This window comes from Mobula hypostoma, chromosome 19 (assembly GCF_963921235.1).
Source record: "Mobula hypostoma chromosome 19, sMobHyp1.1, whole genome shotgun sequence".
Classification (NCBI taxonomy): Eukaryota; Metazoa; Chordata; class Chondrichthyes; order Myliobatiformes; family Myliobatidae; genus Mobula; species Mobula hypostoma.
Window position 1 is genome coordinate 60,654,162 of NC_086115.1, and position 26,101 is coordinate 60,680,262.

At 40.7% G+C, this 26,101-nt stretch overlaps 1 protein-coding gene across 12 annotated transcripts in view; it reads left to right on the top strand.

The window, feature by feature from the left end:
* atrnl1b (attractin-like 1b) overlaps positions 1–26,101 on the top strand; it is a 1,086,143-nt gene that overhangs the window by 104,965 nt on the left and 955,077 nt on the right. For 10 of the 12 annotated variants that reach the window (XR_010021036.1, XM_063072023.1, XM_063072024.1 and 7 more), the window contains exons 2-3: positions 10,346–10,429; positions 21,218–21,331. The exons of 1 other annotated variant lie outside the window; for it this stretch is intronic. Coding sequence is in view for 10 of the 11 variants with exons in the window: in XM_063072023.1 (XP_062928093.1) it covers positions 10,346–10,429; positions 21,218–21,331 (198 nt within the window). In the remaining variant the exon portion in view is untranslated. Of the gene's footprint in view, positions 1–8,031; positions 8,191–10,345; positions 10,430–21,217; positions 21,332–26,101 lie in introns of those variants that run through there. One more of the 12 variants, XM_063072027.1, reaches the window with a different exon arrangement.

A 26,101-nucleotide genomic window follows, 5' to 3' on the forward strand; every position in this document is an offset into this window, starting at 1 on the left:
TCATTGCATCAGTTGTTCTGAGTTTTGATGCTCAGTTCCACAAGACCACTGAAAGTTCGTTGTTGATGAGCAGGACATTTAATATTTACTATGTGGTCTAAGATGTGCTTTTATGTGTTTTATTGTCAGAATCAGTTGGTTTTAGTATTACGGAATCAGAATCAGAATCAGGTTTACTATCACCGGTATTTGTTGTGACATTTGTTGCTTTTCAGCAGCTGTACTTGAATACATAATAATTTTTAAAATCTGTAAATTACAATAAGATATATACAAGCCGTGTAAAAAGAGCAAAAAAACACTGAGTTCATACTGAATACATGGGTCATTGTCCATTCAGGAATCTGATGGTGAAGGGGTAGGATTGGATTAAAGGCAGTGCTTTAATGATGTTATAATTCTTGCGTTTTTAATGAATAGTGTGATTAAATATATGAACTACCCTCAAGTGCTGGTATTTGGAATTACATGCTCTTTGTATTCAGCTCAAGGCAAGCTAGCCTTAGATCTTTCAAGTAGAATAACTGTATAGCTAATTTCAGGCCTTTCCCACTTTCCTTCTACTCCAGCTCTTTACCTTTCCATCCCACCTGGCTTCACCTATCATCTTCTAGCTACTTCTCCTTCCCGTACCTCCACCTTTTTATTCCCCCTTCCTTTCCAGTCCTGATGAAGGGTCTTGGCCTAAAACATCGACTGTTTATTCATTTCCATTGATGCTGCATGACTTGCTGAATTCTTCCAATATTTTGTGTGTGTGGCTCTAAGCTATCTTTTCTATATAGTAGGGGTACAGTCTACTGTGAACAAGCCATACTCAAGTAGCCATGGAGGCTGATCACACTCCAGGTCTCACAGCCTCCTAAAGCAGTGATCACTTATCGAACCTGAATTCCACCCGTAATGTCTCTCTAGACGAGTTCTACAGTCTGTCCTGTCTGATTGCTGCCATGACATTTTCCTTGACTAGTAATGCTGCCACTTCTCCATTAATTCATCCCACTCTGTTGCATCTAAAGCAACGGAACCCCGGAACACTGAGCTGCCAGCCCTGCCCCTACTGCAACCAAGTCTCACTAATGGCTACAATATCCAGATGTTGATCCATGCCCTGAGCTCATCTGCCTTTCCTAAAGTACTTCTTGAATTGAAGTATTTCCAGCTCAGGACACTAGCTGCACCATGTTCAACCTTTTGATTCCTGACTTTCCCCTCAATAGCAAATCTTCCTACTGCTATATTAATCCCCTTGCAGTTCGGGTGAAAAACATGTCTTCTGTACAGGTCCCACCTTCCCTGGAAGAGTGCCTCATGTTCCAAAAATCTCCCTTCTACACCATGTGTTAAACCATATGATCTTACTATTTCTGGCCTCACATAGCACGTGGCACAGGTAGTAAATCTGATATCACAACCTTGGAGATCCTGCCCTTTAACTTACCACCTAACTCCTGAACTCACTTTGCAGAACCTCACCACCCTTCCTACTTATGTCATTGGTACCCACATGGACCACAACATCTGGTTGTTCTCCCTCCCACTTAAGAATGCTGAGGACCCTTATCTGAGATATCCCGGACCCTGGCACCTGGGAAGCAACATACTACCTGGGAATCTTGTTCTTGTCCACAGAATCTCCTCTCTTTTCCCCTAACCAATAAATAGCCTATTACACACATTAGAAAATCTGCAGATGCTGGAAGTCCCAAGCAATATACCAAATTGCTGCCTGGCACCTGAGTTCCTCCAGCATTTTGTGTGTGTTGCTTTGCAATCCTCTATCACCACAGCTTGCCTGTTCTCCCCTCTTCCCTTTTGAGTCACAGCAACCTGACTGCTGTGACTTTTGCATTACAATTCAGAATGATTTCAAAACAATATTTTCAGTGAAGGATTGAATTTTGGTTTGTTAGATCTGCTAGCTGGTAACTTGTGCAGCCTGTTTCAAAACACAAAACTGAATTCGTTTTTACTTCATATTCCGCCCCCCCCCCCCAAAGTACTGTGAAATCCAAGCCAAAAACTGTGTTCTGAAGTTTGAAAATAGAAATGCCATTTTTATACAGAATTGACTAGCCGTTATGGATATTGACCATTTGGTTAACTGCATGTTTGAATTCCTTACTTGCAAGATCGGTTGGCATTCACAATGCAGGTGTTAAAATCAGTAGAAACTACAAGCTCCCTACGCGACTCCCTTGTCCATTCGTCCCCCCCATCCCTTCTCTCTGATCTCCCTCCCGGCACCTATCCTTGTAAGCGGAACAAGTGCTACACATGCCCTTACACTTCCTCCCTCACCACCATTCAGGGCCCCAGACAGTCCTTCCAGGTGAGGCGACACTTCACCTGTGAGTCGGCTGGGGTGATATACTGCATCCGGTGCTCCCAATGCCACCTTTTAAATATTGGCGAGACCCGACGCAGGCTGGGAGACCGTTTTGCTGAACACCTACGCTCTGTCCGCCAGAGAAAGCAGGATCTCCCAGTGGCCACACATTTTAATTCCACATCCCATTCCTATTCTGATATGTCTGTCTACAGCCTCCTCTACTATCAAGATGAAGCCACACTCAGGTTGGAGGAACAACACCTTATATTCCATCTGGGTAGCCTCCAACCTGATGGCATGAACATTGACTTCTCTAATGCCCCACCTCCCCTTCATACCCCAGCAGATTATCAGCACCCAATTGCCCACCATTGAGAACATCTACCATAAATGCTGCCTGGGCAGGGCGAAAAGCATTATCAGGGATGCATCTCAGCCTAACCATGGACTTCTTACTCTCCTCCCATCCGGTAGGCGCTACAGGAGCCTCCGCTCCGGCACCAGCAGGCACAGGAAGAGCTTCTTCCCTGAGGCTATGACACTGCTGAACCTCTCATCACAGTGCTAAGCAGTATTGCATCTGTATTGTACTGTCTCAGTACTTTCATATTTGTGTGCTGTAGCACTTTTTTTATTCGCAGTTATTTTGTAAATAACACTATTCTTTGCATTTCTGGTCAGATGCTAAATGCATTTCATTGGCTTTGTATCTGTACTCGACACAATGAATAAAGTTGAATCTAATTAATCTAGTCCCTTATTTATTATTATTAATAATTTTTTTTCTCTCTCTCTTTTTTCTCCCTCTGTCCCTGTCACTATAACTCCTTGTCCATCCTCTGGGCTCCCCAGAGTCCTGACGAAGGGTCTCGGCCTGAAACATCGACTGTACCTCTTCCTAGAGATGCTGCCTGGCCTGCTGCGTTCACCAGCAACTTTTATGTGTGTTGCTCTGGGCTCCCCTCCTCCTTTCTTTCTCCCTAGGCCTCCCATCCAGTGATCCTCTCCCTTCTCCAGCCTCGTATCCCTTTTGTCAATCAACTTCCCAACTCTTAGCTCCCTCTGCCTCCTGTCCTATCATTTCGGATCTCCCTCTCCCCCTCCCACTTTCAAATCTCTTACTATCTCTTCTTTCAGTTGGTCCTGATGAAGGGTCTCGGCCCAAAACGTCGACTGTACCTCTTCCTACAGATGCTGCCTGGCCTGCTGTGTTTACCATCATTTTTTATGTGTGTTAATTCAAATACCTTGTCTTTTTATATGATCCCGGGAGTTAGTTTTGTGGAATGCACATTGTAAATTTGTGTTCAACATCTTTCTTATAGGGTGCACATATTTTAAAAGCAGTAATGTTGTTTTAACAATCCAAGATCAGTTCTGAGTGTGCCAAGCTTGAAATGCTGGAGGGATATTGAAAAGGATCTAAATCTCATCTGTCACTCTAAGGATATGGAGAAGACAGAAGGTGATGAGCCATGAAATGATCAGTGTTGGTTATGAATTGGTCATGGATAAGCTGTTAAAATCTATCAGAAAAATCAAATTGGATTACAGTTTAAGGCACATGCTCGTCACTGTTCACTGTGACTTAACAACCAATATCAAATATAGAGCATAGGGACAAGATGTTCAGTCCGACCTGCTGCCTGTGTTTATGCTTCACCTAAATCCCATTCATTACATGCTGCTTCATCTCACTCTTTGATTCTTACATCTCCTCCCCTGAGTTTGTTCAGGCTTCACTTAAGTACACATCTATGATCTGACTCACCTGTCGTAACCGATTAACTGGACTCTGAACACGTGCACTCATTCCTCAACCACATTTTATTTTACTTGTATACAAGGAGAGCAGCATGACCCTTGTTGCCACACTGTTTTGAAGTCTGAAAATTGAAATGCCATACAGAATTGATTTACTGTTGTGGATATTGACCATTTGGTAAATTGCATGTTTGAATTTCTTACTTGCAAGATCAGTTGGCATTCACAATGCAGATGTTGAAGTCAGTAGAAACTACAAGCTGACAACTGATGATACTTCGAAATTAGTTCAACAATTGTCCCTTCGTTGGTGTGTGTGTTTCACATCCATTCATTATATTGTTATTTCATTTCCAACAAGTGTAAACTATGATGCACAGGGAAGCTATGCTCACTTCTTCACATCCACTTTCTATAGTAGCAGCTTCTGTTTCATCAGTGCTCTTCTGCAATCGTCTGGTTGCATTAATCAGAATGTTAAGAATTTGCTCTGAACCACAACAGTGGGATGATAGTGGTTAGCCAGTAATGCAGTCATGAACATACAGTCTTCAGGGAGGCCCAGTTTCTGCTCAACTGGAAGTCAAAGATCCAAAAATGAACAGGAAGATGTACCTATTCTCTGGCCAACGTTCTACTTTACCTCTGAAACAACCTTACAAACTAAATTCTGATCACTCTTCTGTTCTAAAGTCTTGTATGACATTTTCTGAATTGATTTATAGTAAAGTTAGCTTGGTCCAATAAATGAACTGCCTGCCAAGTAGTTGATCGAAAATGCCTAATTGTATTTTGGATATGAAATTGAAAATGAGTCATTGTCACTACTTTGGCACATGAGGATTGGCACCAGATATTATTTGCACTGCAACCATGGTACTCAATCTTTTGGTAAAGATATTAATCTGATTTTCACTTGGTACTTTATAATTTGCTCTTCAGTCATGGTAGGAAAATTAATAAATACACCATATGGTGAAGTATATTGAGTGAATGTCTAAAAGTTGCACAGCATGGAAAAAGAATCTTCTGGCCAACCAGTCCACGCTGCCTGTTCAAGTGATTGCATAGGCTAATCACTGATTTATTCAAACCATACTTAACATGCTGCATCTAGCTTCAAAGTTCAATGTAAATTTATTATCAGTATACATGTACATTAGCACATGCTGCAGCCCTGAGATATATTTTCTCGCCTGCATATTCAATATATCCAGTAACCATAATGAAAGACGCACCGACAAGGTGAACAGCCAGTGTGCAAAATACAGCTAACTGTGCAAATACAAAAAGAAATAACAATAATAATAAATAAATAAGCAACAATTATCGAGAATATGAGATGAAGAGTGCTTGAAAGTGAATTCATAGGTTGAGGGAACAGTTCAGTGATGGGGCAAGTGAAGTTAAATGAAATTATCTCCTCTGGTTTGAGAACCTGGTGGTTGAGGGGTAATAACCTGCTTCTGTGAGTCCTGAGAGTCCCGTACCACCGTCCTGATGGCAGTAGCAAGAAGAGGTGGGGGTCCACGATGATAGATGCTGATTTCCTGTGACTATGCTCCTCACTGACTGGGGGCAATTTTCAATGACCAATTAACCAACCACACCTGTGTATCTCTGTGATAGTTCCGCAGCACTCGGTAGGAAGCCATGTTGTCCACCAGTGATCATGCACCATTAGTCAGGATTGGACCCAGATTTTCTGTAGCTCTGAGCTTCCAGCTCTACCAGTAACATCATTGTGTCATCATTGTGTGCAGGATATTTTTGTGGGTAACCATATGTGGCTAAAATGTAGGAGCTGCACTTCTTTTGTTAGCAATTTGGACAGCTCTGGTATGCATCAGAAATTCGTCAGTGGCTTTTGAGTGCAGTGAAGACGTGAAAAATATTAGTTAAATATAGGTGAATCTGTGGACTTCATTAGCACAGCTGGCTGTGGAGGCCAAGTCAATGGACATATTTCAAGTGGATAGGTTCTTGATTTGTAAGGGCATCAAAGGTTCCAGGGAAAAGGTGGGAGAATGGGGTTGAGAGGGATAATAAATCGGCCATGATGCAATCGTGGGGCACACTCAATGGGCTGAATTCTGCTTCAATATCTTATGGTCAAGCTCATTCTTAAAACTTAGTGAGATCTTGGTAAAAGAGCCTTGGTTAAAGTGCTTTTATGTGCTGGGAATCAAGGTAACGATAACTTCATTTTCAAATTTATGAAGTGTTTTGAGTGAAGGAATAGTGAAAAATAGCTTTCGTTTGGTTGTCAAATAGGTAACCAGGAGTATTGGAACCAAAAGAATGAAAGGTACACATAGTAGTTAGGACAGATTGATTGAAACAGAAATATAAAACCATTTAAAATGCTCTTTCCAAAGCATCTACAGCCTTTCTATAATGGAACAATCAGAGCAGTGCACAACACTACAAGTGCAACTTAACTGAAATTTTATGTAGCTGAAACAAGACTTCTTTAACTTGCACTCAGTGCTCAGTGCAGAAGTATTTTATACATTCCCTTTAACACTCTATCTCCTTACGTTGCCACTTCTGGAGTGCTGTGGATTTGGACCACAAGGTCCCTCTGTACATCAATGCTATGAAAGGTCTTGCCATTTACTGTATTCTTTGACCAATACATTTGACTTCCCAGATTGCAACACCTCACACTTGCCTAGATTAAGATCCATCTGTTTTTTCTCCACCCACTTCTGTAACCAACTTTTGCTGTATCTTTTAACAATCAGCTTCTATGACTGTCACTCTAACTTCTGCTATCTGTGTTATCTGCCAACTTACTAACCAACGGCTGAAAATGTAGGTATATTCTCAGTGGCCAATTTATAAGCTATACATGTAGACCAGCTTGTTCATGCAAATAACTAAGCATCCAATCATGTGGCAGCAACTCAATATAGATATGTTCAAGGGGTTCAGTTGTTGTTTAGACCTAACATCAGAATGCAGAAGAAATGTGATCTAAATGACTTTGACTGTGGAATAATTGTTGGGTGGTTTGAATATCTCAGAATCTGCTAATCTCCTGGGATTTTTACCCACGACAGTCTCTAGAGTGTACAGAGAATGGTGTCAAAATTAAAAATCATCCAGTGAGCAGCAGTTCTGTGAATGAAAATGCCTTGTTAATGAGAGAGGTCAGAGGAGAATGGCCTGACTCAATTACCACCAACAGTGGTCTGCAGAAGAGCAGCTCTGAATGCACAACACGTCGAACTTTGAAGTGGGTGGGGGACAGCAGTAGAAAACCTAACCAGGTTCCAGTCCTGTATCAAATAAAGTGGTCACTGAGAGTAAATGACAGAGGTCCATATGTGTTAACAAAATAACTGGAACTATGGAGGAGAAAGCATTGAAAATCTGGTCCTGCTATTTAGCATTGAAGAACTATCTATTTTTAAAACCAGCTTTTTATTTCTGGGTGCAAACAACAGGAATTCTGCAGATGCTGGAAATTCAAGCAACATACATCAAAGTTGCTGGTGAACACAGCAGGCCAGGCAGCATCTCTAGGAAGAGGTACAGTCGACGTTTCAGGCCGAGACCCTTCGTCAGGAAAGTAGTCTTGTCAGTCCTGATGAAGGGTCTCGGCCTGAAACGTCGACTGTACCTCTTCCTAGAGATGCTGCCGGGCCTGCTGCGTTCACCAGCAACTTTGATGTGTGTTGCTTTTATTTCTGGGTTGTCATTTTTGATAGCATAAAATGTCATGAATGTTTTAAAACATTATTATTATTTGTTTATTTTTATACTTGCATTTTATCTTTTTCACATTGTCCATCTTTGTGCGTAATTTATTATCCTATTGTTTTTTTTGTACGTACTGTGAATGAATTTCAGGGAAGTATATGGTGACATAAGTGCTTTGGTAATACATTTACTTTGAACTTTGTTTTATGCTGTTTTATAAATACTGTTCTGAAAATAGGAAAATACATTCATGGTGATTATAATGATGGCAATGGAAGTGCTTTCATAGAGTCTAAGAGACACCATTTGAAGTGGGAAGATCTTTTTGATATCAGCCATGCTTACTTGATGTAGAATACTTGGCATTTCCAGAGGTCTGCAGATTTGTAAGTGTTGCATTCATGAGCACTAATATCACCCACTTTGCTGACTACACGTAATTACCTAGACAAATGTCCTTTGGAAGTTGTAAGCTATCCGTGGGTTTTCAAAAAATTATGCATACTTTTGCTATTCCAGATTGGATTTATAAATCTGTTACTAAAGCTTGTTTTACAATTAAAATTACAGTAAGTTAAACTAATATGCCAAAGAAGGATGTTATGGAGGAAATGGGAGGTGAGGACCTCGATAAAATCACTGTCACTAAAGAGAAAGTAATGAGCAAACTAGAGGGCCTGAAGGTAGATAAGTCCCCTGGTCCTGATGGGATGCATCCCAGGATGCTGAAGGAATTGGCGGAGGTAATAGTAGACATGTTAGTAATCATTTATCAGAACTCTCCAGACTCTGGCAGGTCCCAGCAGATTGGAAGACAGCAAATGTCGCACCACTTTTTAAAAAAGGATGTAGGCAAAAGACGGGCAACTATAGGCCAGTTAGCTTAACATCTGTAGTTGGGAAATTGCTTGAAGCTGTCATTAAGGAAGAAATAGCGAAACATTTAGAAAGGAGTGGTTCCATTAGACAGACACATCATGGATTCTAAAAGGCAGGCCCTCTTTGACAAACTTACTGGAGTTCTTTAAGGACATAATGAATGCAGTGGATAGAGGGGAACAGGTGGATGTTGAATATTTGGATTTCCAGAAGGCGTTTGATAAGGTGCCGCACAAGAGACTTATAAATAAGATACGGATGCATGGAGTTGGAGGAAGTGTATTGGCATGGATAGTGGATTGGTTAACCAATAGAAGTCAGTGAGTTTATATAAATGGGTGTTTCTCCGGTTGGTAGTCAGTGGTGAGTGGGGTGTCGCAGGGGTCGGTACTGGGCCTGCAGCCGTTTACCATTTACACTGATGATTTGGAAGGGGGACTGATGACAAATTTGCTGATGACACTAAACTGAGTGGAAAAGCAAATTGTACAGAGGATGTGGAGAGTCTGCAGAGGGATATAGATAAGTTAAGTGAATGGGCCAAGGTCTGGCAGATGGAATACAACGTTGGTAAATGTGAGATCATCCACTTTGGAAGGAATAATAGAAGAGCAAATTATTATTTAAATGGTGAAAGATTACAGCGTGCTGTTGTGTAGAGGAACTGGAAGTGCTTGTGCATGAATCGCAAAAAGTTGGCTTGCAGTTACAACAGGTTATTAAGAAGGCAAACGGAATGTTGACCTTTATTGCTAGAGGGATTGAATTCAAGAGCAGGGAGGTCATGCTGCAACTATACAGGGTACTGGTGAGGCCGCACCTGGAGTACTATGTGCATTTCTGGTCTCCATACTTGAGGAAGGATATACTGGCTTTGGAGGCAGTGCAGAGGAGGTTCACCAGGTTGATTCCAGGGATGAAGGGGGTTAACCTATGAGGAGAGATTGAGTCGCCTGGGACTATACTCTCTGGAGTTCAGAAGAATGAGAGGGGATCTTATAGAAACATACAAAATTTTGAAAGGGATAGATAAGATAGAAGTGGGAAAGTTGTTTCCATTGGTAGGTGAGACTGGAACTGGAGGACATTGCCTCAAGATTCAGGGGAGAAGATTTAGGATAGAGATGAGGAGAAACTGTTTTTCCCAGAGAGTGGTGAATCTGTGGAATTCTTTGCCCAGGGAAACAGTTGAGGCTTCCTCACTAAATATATTTAAGAATCAGTTAGATAGGTTTTTACATAGTAAGGGAATTAAGGGTTATAGGGAAAAGACAGGTAGATGGAGCTGAGTTTACAGACAGATCTTATTGAATGGCGGGATGGGCTCGATGGGCCGGATGGCCTACTCCTGCTCCTATTCTTATGTAAGTTCTGACTCCTTGAATATGCAAAAGATTTGCATTTAAAATAGATATTATTCATTTCAAGAGGTCGCAGTAAATATATTTATGCAGTACTTCAGAAGAATAATTGATGATTTGAAGGTAGAAATGGAATAAGTTTACTATGCTCTGAATTTTTATTTAGATTAATTATTCACAAATGATTTGTACGTAGTTCCTATTCTTTAAGCATCCCTCTGTGAGTCAATTAGAATGTGTGTATGTCACATATTTTTGACATATTTGCACATTAATAATTTTACAATTTTTTGTTTTACAGACTAACAGAGCCTTCAGGATATTTAACAGATGGACCAATAAATTATAAATACAAAACTAAATGTACATGGTTAATTGAAGGATAGTAAGTACCTCTTTTGTTCAATAATTGATAAATTGCAATTAATTCAAAGTTTTTGATTTTCTGAGATCATAGTTTAAAACAGTATACTTTACTACCCCAGCAAGTATATTCTGGAAGTTTTTCATCAGTCAGTGTCAATTTGTGTACATCAACACTTTGTGTTTAGTTAATGTTGTTGGGTAAAAGGAACTTCTTATTTTCAGTTAAAGGCCTTGAAGGAACTTGTGCCATAAGTTGTCATTATATCTAATGCAAAAATAATTAAAGTGTTTTGTGGATAAATCAAAATGGTGTTTCTTAAAAGTAATTTCATGGAAGTTTAACAGATTTCAAATTATAAAAATTATGGGAGTGAAGTATTTAATTTCACTGGAAGATTGATCATTGTGCAATTAGGTTCTCTTTGCAATTATGACATCATTGGTATTTGTAAATTTAATGTGAGGTTGAACAATGATTCAAAAAATTGTGATTATACTTTAAGATACAGTACTGTGCAAAAGAATCAGGCACTTTAAATTTTTTATGTAAATTTTTTTTAGATATTTATTTTTGTTTTCCTCATTAGTGTGTCAGTAGAAATGAGCAAATTTTAGATTTCCAAACATTCATTTTACAAAAATTAAATGCTACAGAGAAATGTTTGTAATTCATGAAAGGAATTAACATATTAAGTAATACAGTACACACAAAACACTGGAGGAACTCAGCAGGTCAGGCAGCGTCTATGGAAAAGAATAAACAGTCGCCACACACTTCATGCTGGTAGAGCTGAGCAGGTCAGGCAGCATCCATGGATTAGAATAACCAGTCTTGGCCTAAAATGTCGACTGTTCATTCTCATCCGCTGATGCTGCCTGACCTGCTGATTTCTTCCAACATATTGTGTGTATTGCTCTAGATTTCCAGCATTTGCAGACTCTCTTCAGTTTGTAAACAATCAACATTTTGAATCGAGATCCTTCTTCAGTACTCAGAAGGAAGGGGGATGATGCTAGAATAAAAAGGTGGGGAGAAGAGAAAGCGGCCAGGTGGAAGGTGATAGGTGAAGCCAGGTGGTTGGGAATGGTCAAAGGCTGGAGGAGAAAAAATCTTCTAAGAGAGGAGAGTGGACTATAGGAGAAAGGGAAGGAGGAGGGGATCCAGAAGGAAGTAATAGACAGGTGAGAGGAAGTGAAAGGTTAGGGGAGGGAATAGAGGAAGGGGTGGGGAGTGGGATTTTTCATTAGAAGAAGAAATCTAAATTCATGCCACCAGATTGAAGGGTACTCAGATGGAATATAAGGTGTTACTCCTCCGCTCTGAGGGTGGCCTAGCTTGGCACAAAGGGAGGCCCGTGGACTAACATGTCAGAACGGGAATGTGGATTGAATTGTTTGGCCACTGGGAAGTCCCGCTTGAGGAGGATGGTGCTTGATGAAGTGGTCCTCCAGTTTACAGCGGGTCTCACCAATGTAGGGAAGGCTGCATTGTGAGCACCAAGCAAAGCAGAGGGGGGAGGCAAAGATATGTTTAATGGTTGTAGACCACTGTTGTGTATTTGCAATCTATCTTAGTGTATATATCATTACTTCACGCTTCATGCTCTGAACGTGTCTTTTTTTCTTATTTATTTCTTGCTTCCATCCCTCCTCACATCACGTGTTGTTCTGTCCCAGACTGATGACGTTTCACCATACCTGACAAGTGTCAACCTGCATTAACTGATCTTACCCTTTCAATACATGACATCTCTCCTTTTCTGAGAAATCAACTTCAATGTTTTAGAGCACGTTAAACTCACAGATTTAACCATTTTAATTCAACGTATATTCTTTGATAGGCAACACATTTTCTGTTTCAAGTTAATTATAACTCTGGAACTGAAAACTTCATTTTCAACTTATAATAGTTTTCATTGTTTCAAAATGCACAGCTTAAAGCTCCACTTCAATCCAACATTTTTAAACTTCAGAGTTTGTTCTCTAACCTTTTGAGGTCTCTCTACCAGTTTCTCTGTGCTTTCAATGTCTGGTTATGGTTTTTGCTCACTGTGAATCTGAGCTTGTTCGTAACTGTCCTTCATATTGTCCTCTTGTCCTGGTACCTCATTGTCAAATCCTTGAATTTCCTCCAGTTTGTCAAAAGTCTCTCTTTGGTTGAACTTTTTTGTATGTGGTGTTCCTTGCATGCTGCATTCCCATTGGAGATTCAAATACCACTTGATTTTTTGTTTTCCTCGGCACCCTGGGTGGTGTTGTGTTGAAACGTGTGGTGAATTTGTCCACTTTTTCTTGCTGGATAAGCACAGTGTCCCCAACTTTTACTGTAGACCTTTGTGCTCCTCTGTGATCGTCTGCATACAGCTTGTACTTTCCTTTTTGTCCTTTTTGTTCTGTGTCCCGATCTCTTACTTCCAGTTCTGCTGTGCGTACCTTCTTGATGTCTGTTAACTTCCCCCTCATTTTGCAGTTGTAGAGAAGTTCGGCAGGACTTTTCCCTGCAGTGGCATGTTCCACACAACTGTACCCAGTCACCTACTTTCTCAGTTCACATTTCCAGTCAAGTTTTTCTGCTTGAAAAATCCTAATCCTTTACATCGGTGGTGCACTTCACCATTTGCCTGAGCCCGCTGTGGTATTATTTTCGGGTGTTTGATTCCATTACTCCCACAATATTCCTTGGACTGTTCAGATCTGAATTGAGGTTCATTATCTGGAAATTCTCTACAAACTGTCGACGGCCCTCTCTGCAGTTGTAGACTACTACTAGAATGGAATGGTTTGTTGGTAACGGTCCAAGCAAATCAACAGCTACCCCTTGCCAAGGATCATCCGTAATGGCGTCAGCTTTAGTGGTTGTGGAGGGTTGGGTCTGGATACAGTTTGACTGTCATAACAAGTTTTGCAGTACTTCTCAGCTGCTCTATCCATACCAGGCCATCAAATCTTAGTTCTGAGATGCTGTTTTGTACCTAGTATTCCGAACTGTCATTCATGAGCTAGGGTGAATGCCCATTTGTGCAAGGTTTTAGGTAACACAATCCGTGTCCCACTGAGGACATGGTGACCCACTACACACAGCTTATTTACAATGGGTGCATATGCCTTACAGTTCTCAAAATGTGTATTCATGATGGCTTTACGCACCTCCTGCAGCTCTGGATCTGTGGCTGACACTCTCCCCACCTCTCGTGTTGTCAGGGCTTTAGATGTAGCACTGACGGCTGTGAAGCTGACATTTTCCTCTGACTCATGCTTGTGTCTTTCTTTTTGAGCAGTCTCTCCTAATAGCCTCAACAGTGGGTTTGCAATGTTCTGTTTTCCTGGCATATGTATGACTCTGTAGCCATATGGTTGCAGTATCGAGACCCACTGCTCTATGGGTATGGATGGTTTAGATCTCAGGCTGTAACTCATCTCCAAAGGTTTGTGATCTGTGATCAGGTCAAATTTTCTCCCATACAAAAAAGGATGAAGTCTTTCACAGGCCCATACTCGTGCTAATGCTTCTCGCTCTGTTTGTGAGTATTTTCTTTCACAGTCTGTGACACTATGGCTCACATAGCAGACAGGTACCATTTCTCCATTTTATTTTAGTATGTGTTCTACCCCCAGCCTGACTAGGCTAGCATCTGCTATCACTTTAGTTGGTATATCTTCATCAAAATAGGCCAATATACCTGCTCTTGCTAGCTCCTCTTTCAGGGTCTGAATGCTTATTTCTATTCTTCTGCAAACTTGGACTGGGTGTCCTTCCTGGTCAGTCATTTCAGTGGTTCTGACAAATTTGCAAACTGTGGTATGAATCTGCTGTTGTAGCCAACAAGACAGAGGAAACTTCTCACTTCTGTCACAAACAAGAGACAATCTGCAGATGCTGGAAATCTGAGCAATGCACACAAAATGCTGGAGGAACTCAGTAAGCCAGGCAGCATCTAGGAAAAAAGTATAGTCAATGGAATGGTTTTGGCCCAAAATGTCAGCTGTACTATTTTTATTGATGCTGCCTGACCTGCTGAGTTCCTCCAGCATTTTGTGTGTGTTCCTCACTTTTGTGGCTCTTTGTCGTTCATGAGCCTCCATAACAGCTTGCATGCTCTCCTCAGTAGGTCCGATGCCTTTCTGTGACAAGAGAGTTCCCAATAAACTAGTCTGTCCATTTTGAACTGACACTTCTCCGCATTCAGTGTCAGTCCACACTCTGTGAGTCTCTTTAAGAGCATGCAGTGTCTCCTCATGCAGTTTTTGGTGAGGTGCATGTACAATCACATCATCTGAGATGTTCTCATCTCCTTCAATTCCAGCTAAAGCATTTGCTATCTCGTGCTGGTACTGCTCACTGGTTGACGACGCATCAAATATCAGTCTCTTGTCCCTATACACCCCATTATGCACGACAAATGTGGTTATCTCTCTAGATTCCAGAGTTAGGTCTAGCTGGTGATAGCCCCATTTCAAGTCTAGCAGCTCCATTCATAACCTGGAGTTTTGACATCTACATTTGGAATGGGGTATCTCTCCCTCACAATTGTTTCATTTGCCCTTCTCATGTCTAGGTACATTCTGATGCCCTTGTCAGGATTGGTAAAATTACTACTGTGTTAACCCAAGGAATTGGGTCTTCAACTTTCTTAATAATGCCCATTTTCATTAACTGTTTATTTTTTTCTCAACCATCTCCCTTTAGTTGTAAGGTATGCATCTGAGTGTCTGCGCCACAGGCTTTACCTTTGGATCAGTGTACAGACTGATCTGCTGAGTGTTCAGCTTTCCTATCTCTTCAGACGCTTTGGGTACGGCAGCTGAAGTGACTCTTTAACGCCTGTCACTACTGACACTTTTTCTCCATTCTTTAACACGCCCAATTTCGTAGCTGTTTCTCTACCTAGGAGTGGTTCACCGTTGCCTTTTATCATGATTAACTAAGCCTGGTCTGTTCTGTTTCCAATACTTAGGTCATATTCAAATACCCCCTCGACCCCCAGTGGTGTGCTAGATGCATATGGTTGCAGCTTTCCCTTCTGCTTAGGAATATATGAATGGCACTTTATCTTCTCTGACAAGTTCTTCACACACATTTTCACCCAGAATATTACTTCTGGCTCCTGAATCTACTAACACCCCTACAGAAAAAGTAAATCTTTCAGATGACTCTGTCTAACTAACAGAATGCAAATTCCTTCTGTTCATGTCTCACTAATCCTGTTGTTCCACACATTTTTGCAAAGTGGCCCTTTCCAGTGCGTTTTCTGCATGTCTGTCCATGAGCTGGGCCAGGTGATCTCTACCCAGGTGATCTGTGTTTTCACATCTGCAGCATTTCATTTCATTTGTATTAGTAGACTTTCTTTTCCCTCCATCTCTTCGCCATGTGTTGTGTCTTTATGGTGTGAAACATAGTACACAGTCTCTGGGTGGCTCCCTTGGAGTGACATGGCTGATAATTGTTCCTCTACTTTTTCACATTGTGCCCCTATTTCCAGTGTGTAGGAAAGCATTAGCCCCTGCATATTCTCCAGTGGTTTTCTCAGCACATAATCTAAGTTATGGCACTGTAATAATAGGCATCCGTTAGTCTTGTGAGACCATGCATTTGTGCCTTGGAAAGTTTCCAAGCTGCAGGCCTGGGCAAAATTGTATGGAAGACCGACAGTTGCCCATGCTGCAATTCTTCCCTCTCCATGCCATCGATGTTGTCCAAGGGAAGGGCATTAGGACCCATACAGCCTGGCACCAGTGTCGTCGCAGAGCAATGTGTGGGTAAGTGCTTTGCGCAAGTACACAACACGTTGCCTCAGCCAAGGCTCAAACTAGCGACCTTCAGATCACTAGACAAGTGCCTTAATCACTTGGCCACACGCCAACACTATGCAGGACCAGATATGCAGGATATATTGTCAGTGCTACCAGTCATGGGCCAAGTGACTACATGGCAGCGGTGGATGCGCTGAATGCTTACTTCATGCTTACCACTATGGCATCCCTGATTTGGTTGTCTGTGTCAATTAGAAAATTACAGTCTTTTGCTGCCTGCCGAAGGCTCAGAGAACTGTTGAACCATCTCATCTTACCTTGTTTTTGGGCAAGCTGATGAAAGTGCTGCTGGGCAGACGTGGTGTTGACTGAGGGAATGAAGTAAGCATTCAATGCACCCACCACTGTCATGTAGTCATTTGTCCCGTGACTGGTAGCGTTGAGAATATTTCCTGCATAACTGGTTCTGCAAAGTGCAATAGTAATGCTCATCATCTTTGTTTTTTATTATTTGTTGTGTTATTATCCACTATCAGTCGTTTACCAATGGCATAAAGTTCAAGTGAGTTGAGCTACTGTGTCCATCTCAGACCTAGTGTAGTTGGCTCTGTAAAACATTGGAAGTGTTGGATCCAGATTTCTCCATTCTCGTCGACTGATGTTAAACTCACTTTTTAAAGTCTGTATCCTAGCCACCATTGTTGTGTATTTGCAACCTATCTGAGTACTTAATTAAATAGTACATACTGACATTTCATGCTCTAAACGTGTCTTTATTTCTCATTCTCACTTCCATGCTCCCTCACATCACGTGTTGTTCTGTCCCAGACTGATGACATCATCACTACTTGACAAGCGTCAAACTATATTAACTGATCTTACCGTTCAATACATGACAACCATTTGTTAAGTAATAGACTGCTTTTCAAATACAAAACTTGATTACTTTGTAGGTACATTGCCCAGTGCAGGATTAAGCAAAGATAGCATGAAGGTACTAGTGATCAATGACATAATGAGTTGAATGAACTAAACTGAATAATTGAAACAGAAATAGGTGGAGAAGGAATCAAACTAGGTGAAGAACAGAAAGTGAGGGTGTGCAGATGTGACAGTTTAACCTTCAAAGACACAAGGTGGTCTTCCTGCTTCGGCAAGATCTTACCCAAGCAGAAATTTTGCAGTAGACAGGAACTTCAAGATGTACTGTCCAAGTTCTTCTGAAGAAGCACAAAGAAACGGGCACGATTGAGGACCAGAAATACAGTGGTTGGCCCGGAAACTGAGTGCAGCAAACTAGAGATACATCAAACTAATATCCCTTTTCAATCGGAAAAAGTCCAGTGCTGCTATCAGCTCTGAACTCAGAGAAACCACTGGAACCCAAGTTCACCTGTCTGAGGTCTGGAGAAGTCTTGTCAGAAGTGGTCTTCCTGGAAGAGTTGCTGCCAAAAAACCATTCCTCTGAAGTGGAAGCAAAGCCAAGAGACTCACCTACATACAAAAATTCAAAGACTGGGGTGTTGAACAGTAGCAGCAAGTGTTTGGGATTGACAAGTCAAAATTTGAAATTTTTGTCTCATACAGGAGGCAGTTTGTCTCTAAAAGAGCTGGATAACGCTTCATGGATGAGTGTCTGCAGCTAACAGTGAAGCACTGCAGGGTTCCCTGCAGGTTGTGGCTGCATTTCTGCAAATGGAGTTGGTGATCTGGTCAGAATTAATGGAACCCTCAACGCTGAGAAGATTCTCATCCATCGTGCAATACCATCAGGGAGATGTCTGATCAGTCCCAAGGTCATTCTGCAGCAGGGCAATGACTCCAAAGACATGGCCAAGGTCAAAAAAACTATCTTCAGCAAAAAGAAGAATAAGGAGTTCTGCAACAGATGGTATGGCCACTTTGGAGTCTTGATCTCAACATCATTGAGGCTGTCGGGGATTATGTAGAGAGGCAGAAGCAAGCGAGACACCCAAAGTCTGCAGAAGAACTTTGGCAAGTTCTCCAAGATGCTTGGACCAACCTAGCAGCTGGATTTTCTTATAAAACTGCATGACAGTGCACCCAGGGCACAGTACAGTCACACCAAATACTGATTTAATTTCTTTTTTTGTACTGTTTACTGCTCTTTATAAATTTTTTTGATGTTTAGAAACTTTTCATTATTTTTGAAAGCATCTTTACTTTATGGTTTTTATTTACATGTACCTTAGACTTTTGCACAGCACCGTATGCAAGGAGCAGATTAAGCACTCTTTCACTAGTAATAAAGAACTGTATCCAGGAAAGATACTTAAGTAAAAGTATCTTTTTTAAAAAAGGAGGGAGAGAGAAACCGGGGAATTATAGACCGGTTAGCCTAACGTCGGTGGTGGGGAAACTGCTGGAGTCAGTTATCAAGGATGTGATAACAGCACATTTGGAAAGCGGTGAAATGATCGGACAAAGTCAGCATGGATTTGTGAAAGGAAAATCATGTCTGACGAATCTCATAGAATTTTTTGAGGATGTAACTAGTAGAGTGGATAGGGGAGAACCAGTGGATGTGGTATATTTGGATTTTCAAAAGGCTTTTGACAAGGTCCCACACAGGAGATTAGTGTGCAAACTTAAAGCACACGCTATTGGGGGTAAGGTATTGGTGTGGGTGGAGAATTGGTTAGCAGACTGGAAGCAAAGAGTGGGAATAAACGGGACCTTTTCAGAATGGCAGGCGGTGACTAGTGGGGTACCGCAAGGCTCAGTGCTGGGACCTCAGTTGTTTACAATATATATTAATGACTTGGATGAGGGAATTAAATGCAGCATCTCCAAGTTTGCGGATGACACGAAGCTGGGTGGCAGTGTTAGCAGTGAGGAGGATGCTAAGAGGATGCAAGGTGACTTGGATAGGTTGGGTGAGTGGGCAAACTCATGGCAGATGCAATTTAATGTGGATAAATGTGAAGTTATCCACTTTGGTGGCAAAAATAGGAAAACAGATTATTATCTGAATGGTGGCCGATTAGGAAAAGGGGAGGTGCAACGAGACCTGGGTGTCATTATACACCAGTCATTGAAAGTGGGCATGCAGGTACAGCAGGCGGTGAAAAAGGCGAATGGTATGCTGGCATTTATAGCGAGAGGATTTGAGTACAGGAGCAGGGAGGTACTACTGCAGTTGTACAAGGCCTTGGTGAGACCACACCTGGAGTATTGTGTGCAGTTTTGGTCCCCTAATCTGAGGAAAGACATCTTTGCCATAGAGGGAGTACAAAGAAGGTTCACCAGATTGATTCCTGGGATGGCAGGACTTTCATATGAAGAAAGACTGGATGAACTGGGCTTGTACTCGTTGGAATTTAGAAGATTGAGGGGGGATCTGATTGAAACGTATAAGATCCTAAAGGGATTGGACAGGCTAGATGCAGGAAGATTGTTCTCGATGTTGGGGAAGTCCAGAACGAGGGGTCACAGTTTGAGGATAGAGGGGAAGCCTTTTAGGACCGAGATTAGGAAAAACTTCTTCACACAGAGAGTGGTGAACCTGTGGAATTCTCTGCCACAGCAAACTGTTGAGGCCAGTTCATTGGCTATGTTTAAGAGGGAGTTAGATATGGCCCTTGTGGCTACGGGGGTCAGGGGGTATGGAGGGAAGGCTGGGGCGGGGTTCTGAGTTGGATGATCAGCCATGATCATAATAAATGGCGGTGCAGGCTCGAAGGGCCGAATGGCCTACTCCTGCACCTATTTTCTATGTTTTCTATGTTTCTATGTAAGTGGAACCCTAAGTTCCTTAGATGTATTAACATTATTACATGAGAAAATTGTGATCAAGTGTATTGAGAGCAATCAAATGAAAGAGAAAGAAGTAACTTAATATAAGATGACGATTGAGGACGTTAACAATGATAATTTAGTGGTTAGGACTACTTTGATATGAAGTGCTCAAAATACACTTTGAACTAATGAGAGAGATGCTTGCATTTGTTTGTTTGCTTTACATGGGGTTAATGTGGCACTAACTGAATGTGGCTTGCATAGCTGTTACAGGAGAAAAGACCTAATGGAAGCTATTAAAAAAATGTTGTGAAAGATTATATCATTTTGTTTGGGTATATCCTGGAAGACTGAAAACACTGCACAATAATTTTTTATATAAGTGTTGCTCCCTCAGAATTTCTTTTTGTTTATCAAAAAGACTGCTTGAAGCTGAACACAAATATGATTTCAGACTACTTGTATCATGTAGGAATTTGGAGAAACAAGAAATTAACTATTATTGAATATAATACGTTTAATTGCACAACAGTGCTGAAGCACTGCAATAATTCAACTAAGCTAAACATGCTTTGTTAATGATTTTTGTTTGTAGCCAGTGTCTGAACCTTCTCACTTAAGTTTCCAACAATAATCAGTTAGCATTGATAGAGTCTAATTGCCCTGATACTGTTTCCCCATGACTGCAATGCCCTGGTGAAACCTTTCACCATGCTCGTCACTGAAAACGCCAGGGTTTGCAGGGCAGAAGTCTGAATGGAAATGGAGAAAATGAACCTTTAGTGACTTGTTTCACTTCATGGTTTTGTATGCTTGAAGCTTGTTGGCAACCAGCTGCATATGGTTTGGTGGTCTGTAGTTGCCAAGAAAATTTTCATCAACATCCTTGAATGCCTTCCATGTGATTTTTCTCTGCTCCCACTAGAAGTTCTTCGAATTGCCTGTCATTGATTACCTGTTTGATTTGTGGACCAACAAAAATAACTTCCTTAATCTTGGCATCAGTTATTTTGACTTGAATTATGAATTGAAACAACAAATATAAAAGATTTAAAAAATGCTGTGTGATAGGGAATTTTCATGGTGATTTTCACGATCAGCAGCCCAAAATTCAGAAGATACACCAAAAGTATTCAGGAAGCAAAATCTTTGTTGTGCAGTGAAATATGGATGAAATTGAGTTATTATTTTTATTATTTTAAATGTTTTGTATCGGTTAAAATGTTTTATTATAGTCATTTATGTAGGAAGACTTTGAAACTCACTTTAATAGAAGTTCTTTTTTCTTTTGCAGTCCAAATGCAGTATTAAGGTTAAGATTTAATCACTTTGCCACTGAATGTAGCTGGGACCATATGTATGTATATGATGGCGATTCAATATATGCACCTTTGATAGCTGTATTCAGGTATGCTTGATAATTTTGTGACTTCAAACTTTCTATGTGATCTTCAAACGTTCTGCTGTAACTTTTGTCCCAATGTTAGTAGGTTGAATGAGGTCTTAGATGATTTTTAATAGATAATTTGCAATGCAAATATTTGAAGGGTTAATTCTGTTGTTTTATGTCTAACACAGAGTCTTTGCATTTAGAATTAACTCTTGTTTCAACTCTGCAGACTTGAGCATTTAATTTAAACAGAATTTTCAAGCAATTTTGCATCCTGAAGTGCTGCAGGTGTCCTCTTTGGGTGAAGTGTTAAACGAATGCCCCACTCCTTTTGGGTAAAGTTTAAACAAAATCCACTAACATTTGTACAGGACCAAGGGATTGGGTCTTAGAAAGAGTAAATTCTGAAACAAACTAAATAAGTCATCTTGTCTTTTAACCTTTTATTTGATAGGTATTTAATGTTTTTGTTTCATACCATATGTTTTTAAAAAGTTCCTGGGATGGGGAAACATTGAAAATTTCACTCTGCCCTTAGGGACTTCCTGTTTTCAAAGCTAGCTAGCAACATTTAAACTAGGTTTAAACTAGAGTTGCAAGGGGAGGGGAACAGTTAGTGGAGAGGTTGTGGAGGCAGATGTTGGTAAGTTAGGAATGAAAAAGTTGAGTACAGTGCGAGAAAATCGGTAAGGGTGAATAGAGGACTTAAGGTGTTGTATTTGAATGCGCGCAGTGTATGAATAAGGTAGATAGACTTGCAGCATAGTTGCAGATTGGCAGGTATGATGTTGTAGCTGAATCATGGCTGAAAGGTTATAGCTAGGAGCTTAATGTCCAAGAATACACATTGTATCGAACGAATATGCAGGAGGAAGAGAGGATGGTGATGGTAAGAATTAAATCAAATAATTAGAAAGAGGTGACATAGGGTCGGAACATGTTGAGTCGTTATGGTTAGAGCAATGAACTGCAAGGGTAAAAAGACCCTGATGAGAGTCATATACAGAGCCCCAAACAGTAGTAAGGATGTTGCCTACAAATTACAATGGGAGACAGAAAATCCATGCCAAAAAGGCAATATTACAATAGTTACATGGGACTTCAATATGCAGGTAGATTGGGAAAATTGGTTAGTGCTGGATTGCAGGAGGGGAGATTTCTAAAGTGCTTATGGGATGGCTTTTCAGAGCAGCTCGTGGTTGACCCTACCAGAGGATCAGCTATTCTGGACTGGATGTTATGGAATGAACAAGAATTGATTAGAGAGCTTTAGTTAAAAGAACCCTGAGGGGAAAGTAATTGTAATATGATCGAATTCGCCCTGAAATTTGAGAAGGAGACACTAAAGTCAGATATATTGGTCTTACAGTGGAGTAAAGGGAATTACAGAGGCATGAGAGAGGAGTTGGCCAGAATTGATTGATAACGAACACTGGCAGGGATGATGGTAGAGCAGCAATGGCTGGAAATTTTGGAGCCAATCCAGAAGGCACAGGATATACACATTCCAAAGAGGAAGAAGTATTCTAAAGGAAAGGTAATACAACCATGGCTAACAAGAGAAGTCAAGTCACCATAAAAGCCAAAGGGAGGGCATATAATACAGCAAAAATTAGTGGGAAGTTAAGAGAATGGGGAAGTTTTCAAATACCAACAGAAGGCAACTAAACAAGTCATTAAGGTAAAGATGGAATATGAAAGTAAACTAGCCAATAATATTAAAGAGGATACCAAAAGTTTCTTCTGATAGATTAAATGTAAAAAAGAGGGGAGAGAGGATATTGGACCACTGGAAAACTGGGGAAGAACAAAATAGCGGATGAATCAAGTAACTATTTTGCATCAGTCTTCATTGTGGAAGTTGCAGGTGTCAGAGGGCATGAAGTGTGTGAAGTGTGAAGTTATTAGAATTAGAGTGATGGTTCATGGGGAAACTGAAAGATCTGAAGGTAGATAAGTCACCTGGAGTAGATGGTGTACACCCTAGAGTTCTGAAAGAGGTGGCTGAAGAGATCATGGAGGCATAGTAATGAACTTTCAAGAAACACTAGATTCTGGAATAGTTCTGGAAGACTGGAAAATTGTAAATGTCACTTCACTCCAAGAAGGGAGAGAGGCAGAAGAAGTGAAACTATAGGCCAGTTAGTCTGACCTCAGTGGTTGGAAGATTTTGGAGTTAATTATTAGGATGAGGTCTCAGGGTACTTGGAGGAACATGATAAGGTAGGCTGTAGTCAACATGATTTCCTCAAGGGAAAAGTTTGCCTGACAAATCCGATGGAATCTTTGAAGAAGTTACAAGCAGGATAGACAAAGGAGAACGGGTTGATGTTGTGCACTTGGATTTTCAGAAAGCCTTTGACAAGGTGCCACATACGAGGCTGCTTAACAAGCTATGAGCCCATGGTATTATAGGAAAGATCCTATTATGGATAAGGCAGTGGATGATTGGCAGGAGACAAAGAGTGGGAATAAAGGGAGCCTTTTCTGACTGGCTGCCGGTGACTAGTGGTGTTCCACAGGGGTCTGTGTTGGGATCAATTATTTTTACGTTATATATCAATGATTTTGGATGATGGACTTGATTAGGAGAAGGGGCAAAGAAATGGCAGATGGAATACAGTGTTGGGAAGTGTATGGTCATACACTTTGGTAGAAGAAGTGAAAGGATAGATTATTTTCTAAATACAGTGAAAATACAAAAAAAAAATCAGATGCAAAGGGATTTGAGAGTCCTTGTGCTGGATTCCCTAAAGATTAATTTGCAGGTTGAGTCAGTACTGAGGAAGGCAAACGCAATGTTAGCATTCATTTCAAGAGGACTAGAATATAAAAGCAAGGATGTAATGTTGAAACTTTACAAAGCATTGGTGAGGCCTCACTTGGAGTATTGTGCCCCTTGTTGTGCAGCTTTGGACCCCTTACCTTAGAAAGGATGTGCTCAAACTGGAGAGGGTGCAAAGGAGCTTCACGAAAGTGATTCCAGAATTGAATGCAATACGAAGAGGGTTTGATGGCTGTGGGCTTGTATTCACTGGAATTCAGAATAAAGAGGGGTGACGTCATTGAAACCTATTGAATGGTGAAAGGTCTTAATGGAGTGAATGTGGAGAGGATGTTTCCTATGGTGGGAGGGTCTAGGACCAAGGGACACAGCCTCGGAATAGAGGGGCATCCTTTTAGAACTCAGATGATGAGGAATTTCTTTAGCAGAAGGTGGTGAATCTATGGAATTTTTTGCCACAGGCAGCTGTAGAGACCAAGTCTTTATGTGTACTTAAGGCAGAGGTTGATAGATCCTTGATTGGTCAGGGCATGAAGGGATACGAGGAGAAGGCAGGAGATAGGGGCTGTGAAGAAAATTGGATCAGTCATGATGAAATGGCAGCAGACTCGATGGGCGAAATGGCCTAATTCTACTCCTTTATGTTATGGTTTTAAAATATTTTAATTCTGCATTGTTCTGAAGATTGCATGATTCGTTTGATTTGTTGGCACTAATTAGTCGACTCAACTGAAGGTGTGAGCAATTGATGTTCAAAGTGTGGAGAGCAGTGCCCTCTTGTGCTGAGTAAGAAATGCTGATGAATGTTGAATCACAAAGCAAGACAACTGTTTACGGTTACTTTGTCATTTTGAGTTTAGTTTATTTTTATTCGATTTTTGTACTGTTTGCTTCTCCCTAATGTGAATGAAGTACTTTGTTGTTTTGTTTTTAAATATAAGATTACATTTACTTTTCTTTTGTGCCAAACTAACTGTTCTTTTCATCATTCTTCTGACTGTGTTGATACTGATGTTGAATTGACAGGAATTGCCAAAATCTCTTTTTCTCAGCTTCTCTTTTTAAGAGCTGTGGTATGTAGCATTGATTATGCTAAAGGAGCGTTTGAACTGATGGACATGAACAAAGCTTGTCAATAAATTAAATTCAGCAGCTTGAATAGGTGACTAGGAAAATGATTTGTCAAATTATGCGGGGCTGCCTTTTATGATCTGAAGCATTTCAAGGCGTTAAGAGATGTATACAGGTAGTATATGTTGCAGTTGTGCTGAAAAATAGATTTTGTTTGCTTTCATCAAAATTAAATGTGAATTGAGATAAGGGAAGTATTAATTCAGAATGCCTGAGAAACAGTGATGACAATACCATTGTTCTTTCTCACAATACTAATAATGGTCAAGAAAATTAATATTTCTTGATTATGAACACAAGGTTCGGCAGATGCTGGAAATCCAGAGCAACACACACAGAATGCTGGAGGAACTCAGCAGGTCAGGCAGCATCTGTGGAAAGGAATAAACAGTTGACATTTCGGGCTGAGACCTTTCATCTGGCCCAAAACTTTAACTGTTTTACATAGATGCTGCCCACCTTGCTGAGTTCCTCTAACATTTTGTGTGTGTTGTGTGTGCTGCTCAAGATTTCCAGCAACTGCAAAACATCTTGTGTTTATGATTTATCAATTGTAACGCCATAGATCGTTAATAAGAGTGTTTCCATTAACAAGGTAGTTGATAACTAGGCCCAGGTAAATTTAAGGTAATTTACAAAGAGGGGAGATGAGAATTTCTTTAGTGCAGCATACTGTTGTTACGATTACAGCACATGAAATGGGAGTGAAAACTGATTTGATTTCAACTTTCAAGAGGAAATAAGGGAGATATTTAAAATAGAATAATTTACAAGGTTGTGATAGAAGGGTGTATAGCTCTTTGAAAGACGTGTTTTAGGTCTGCAGGGTTGAAATTCTTTTGTTGCAACATTATTGCACTATTTATAGAAGT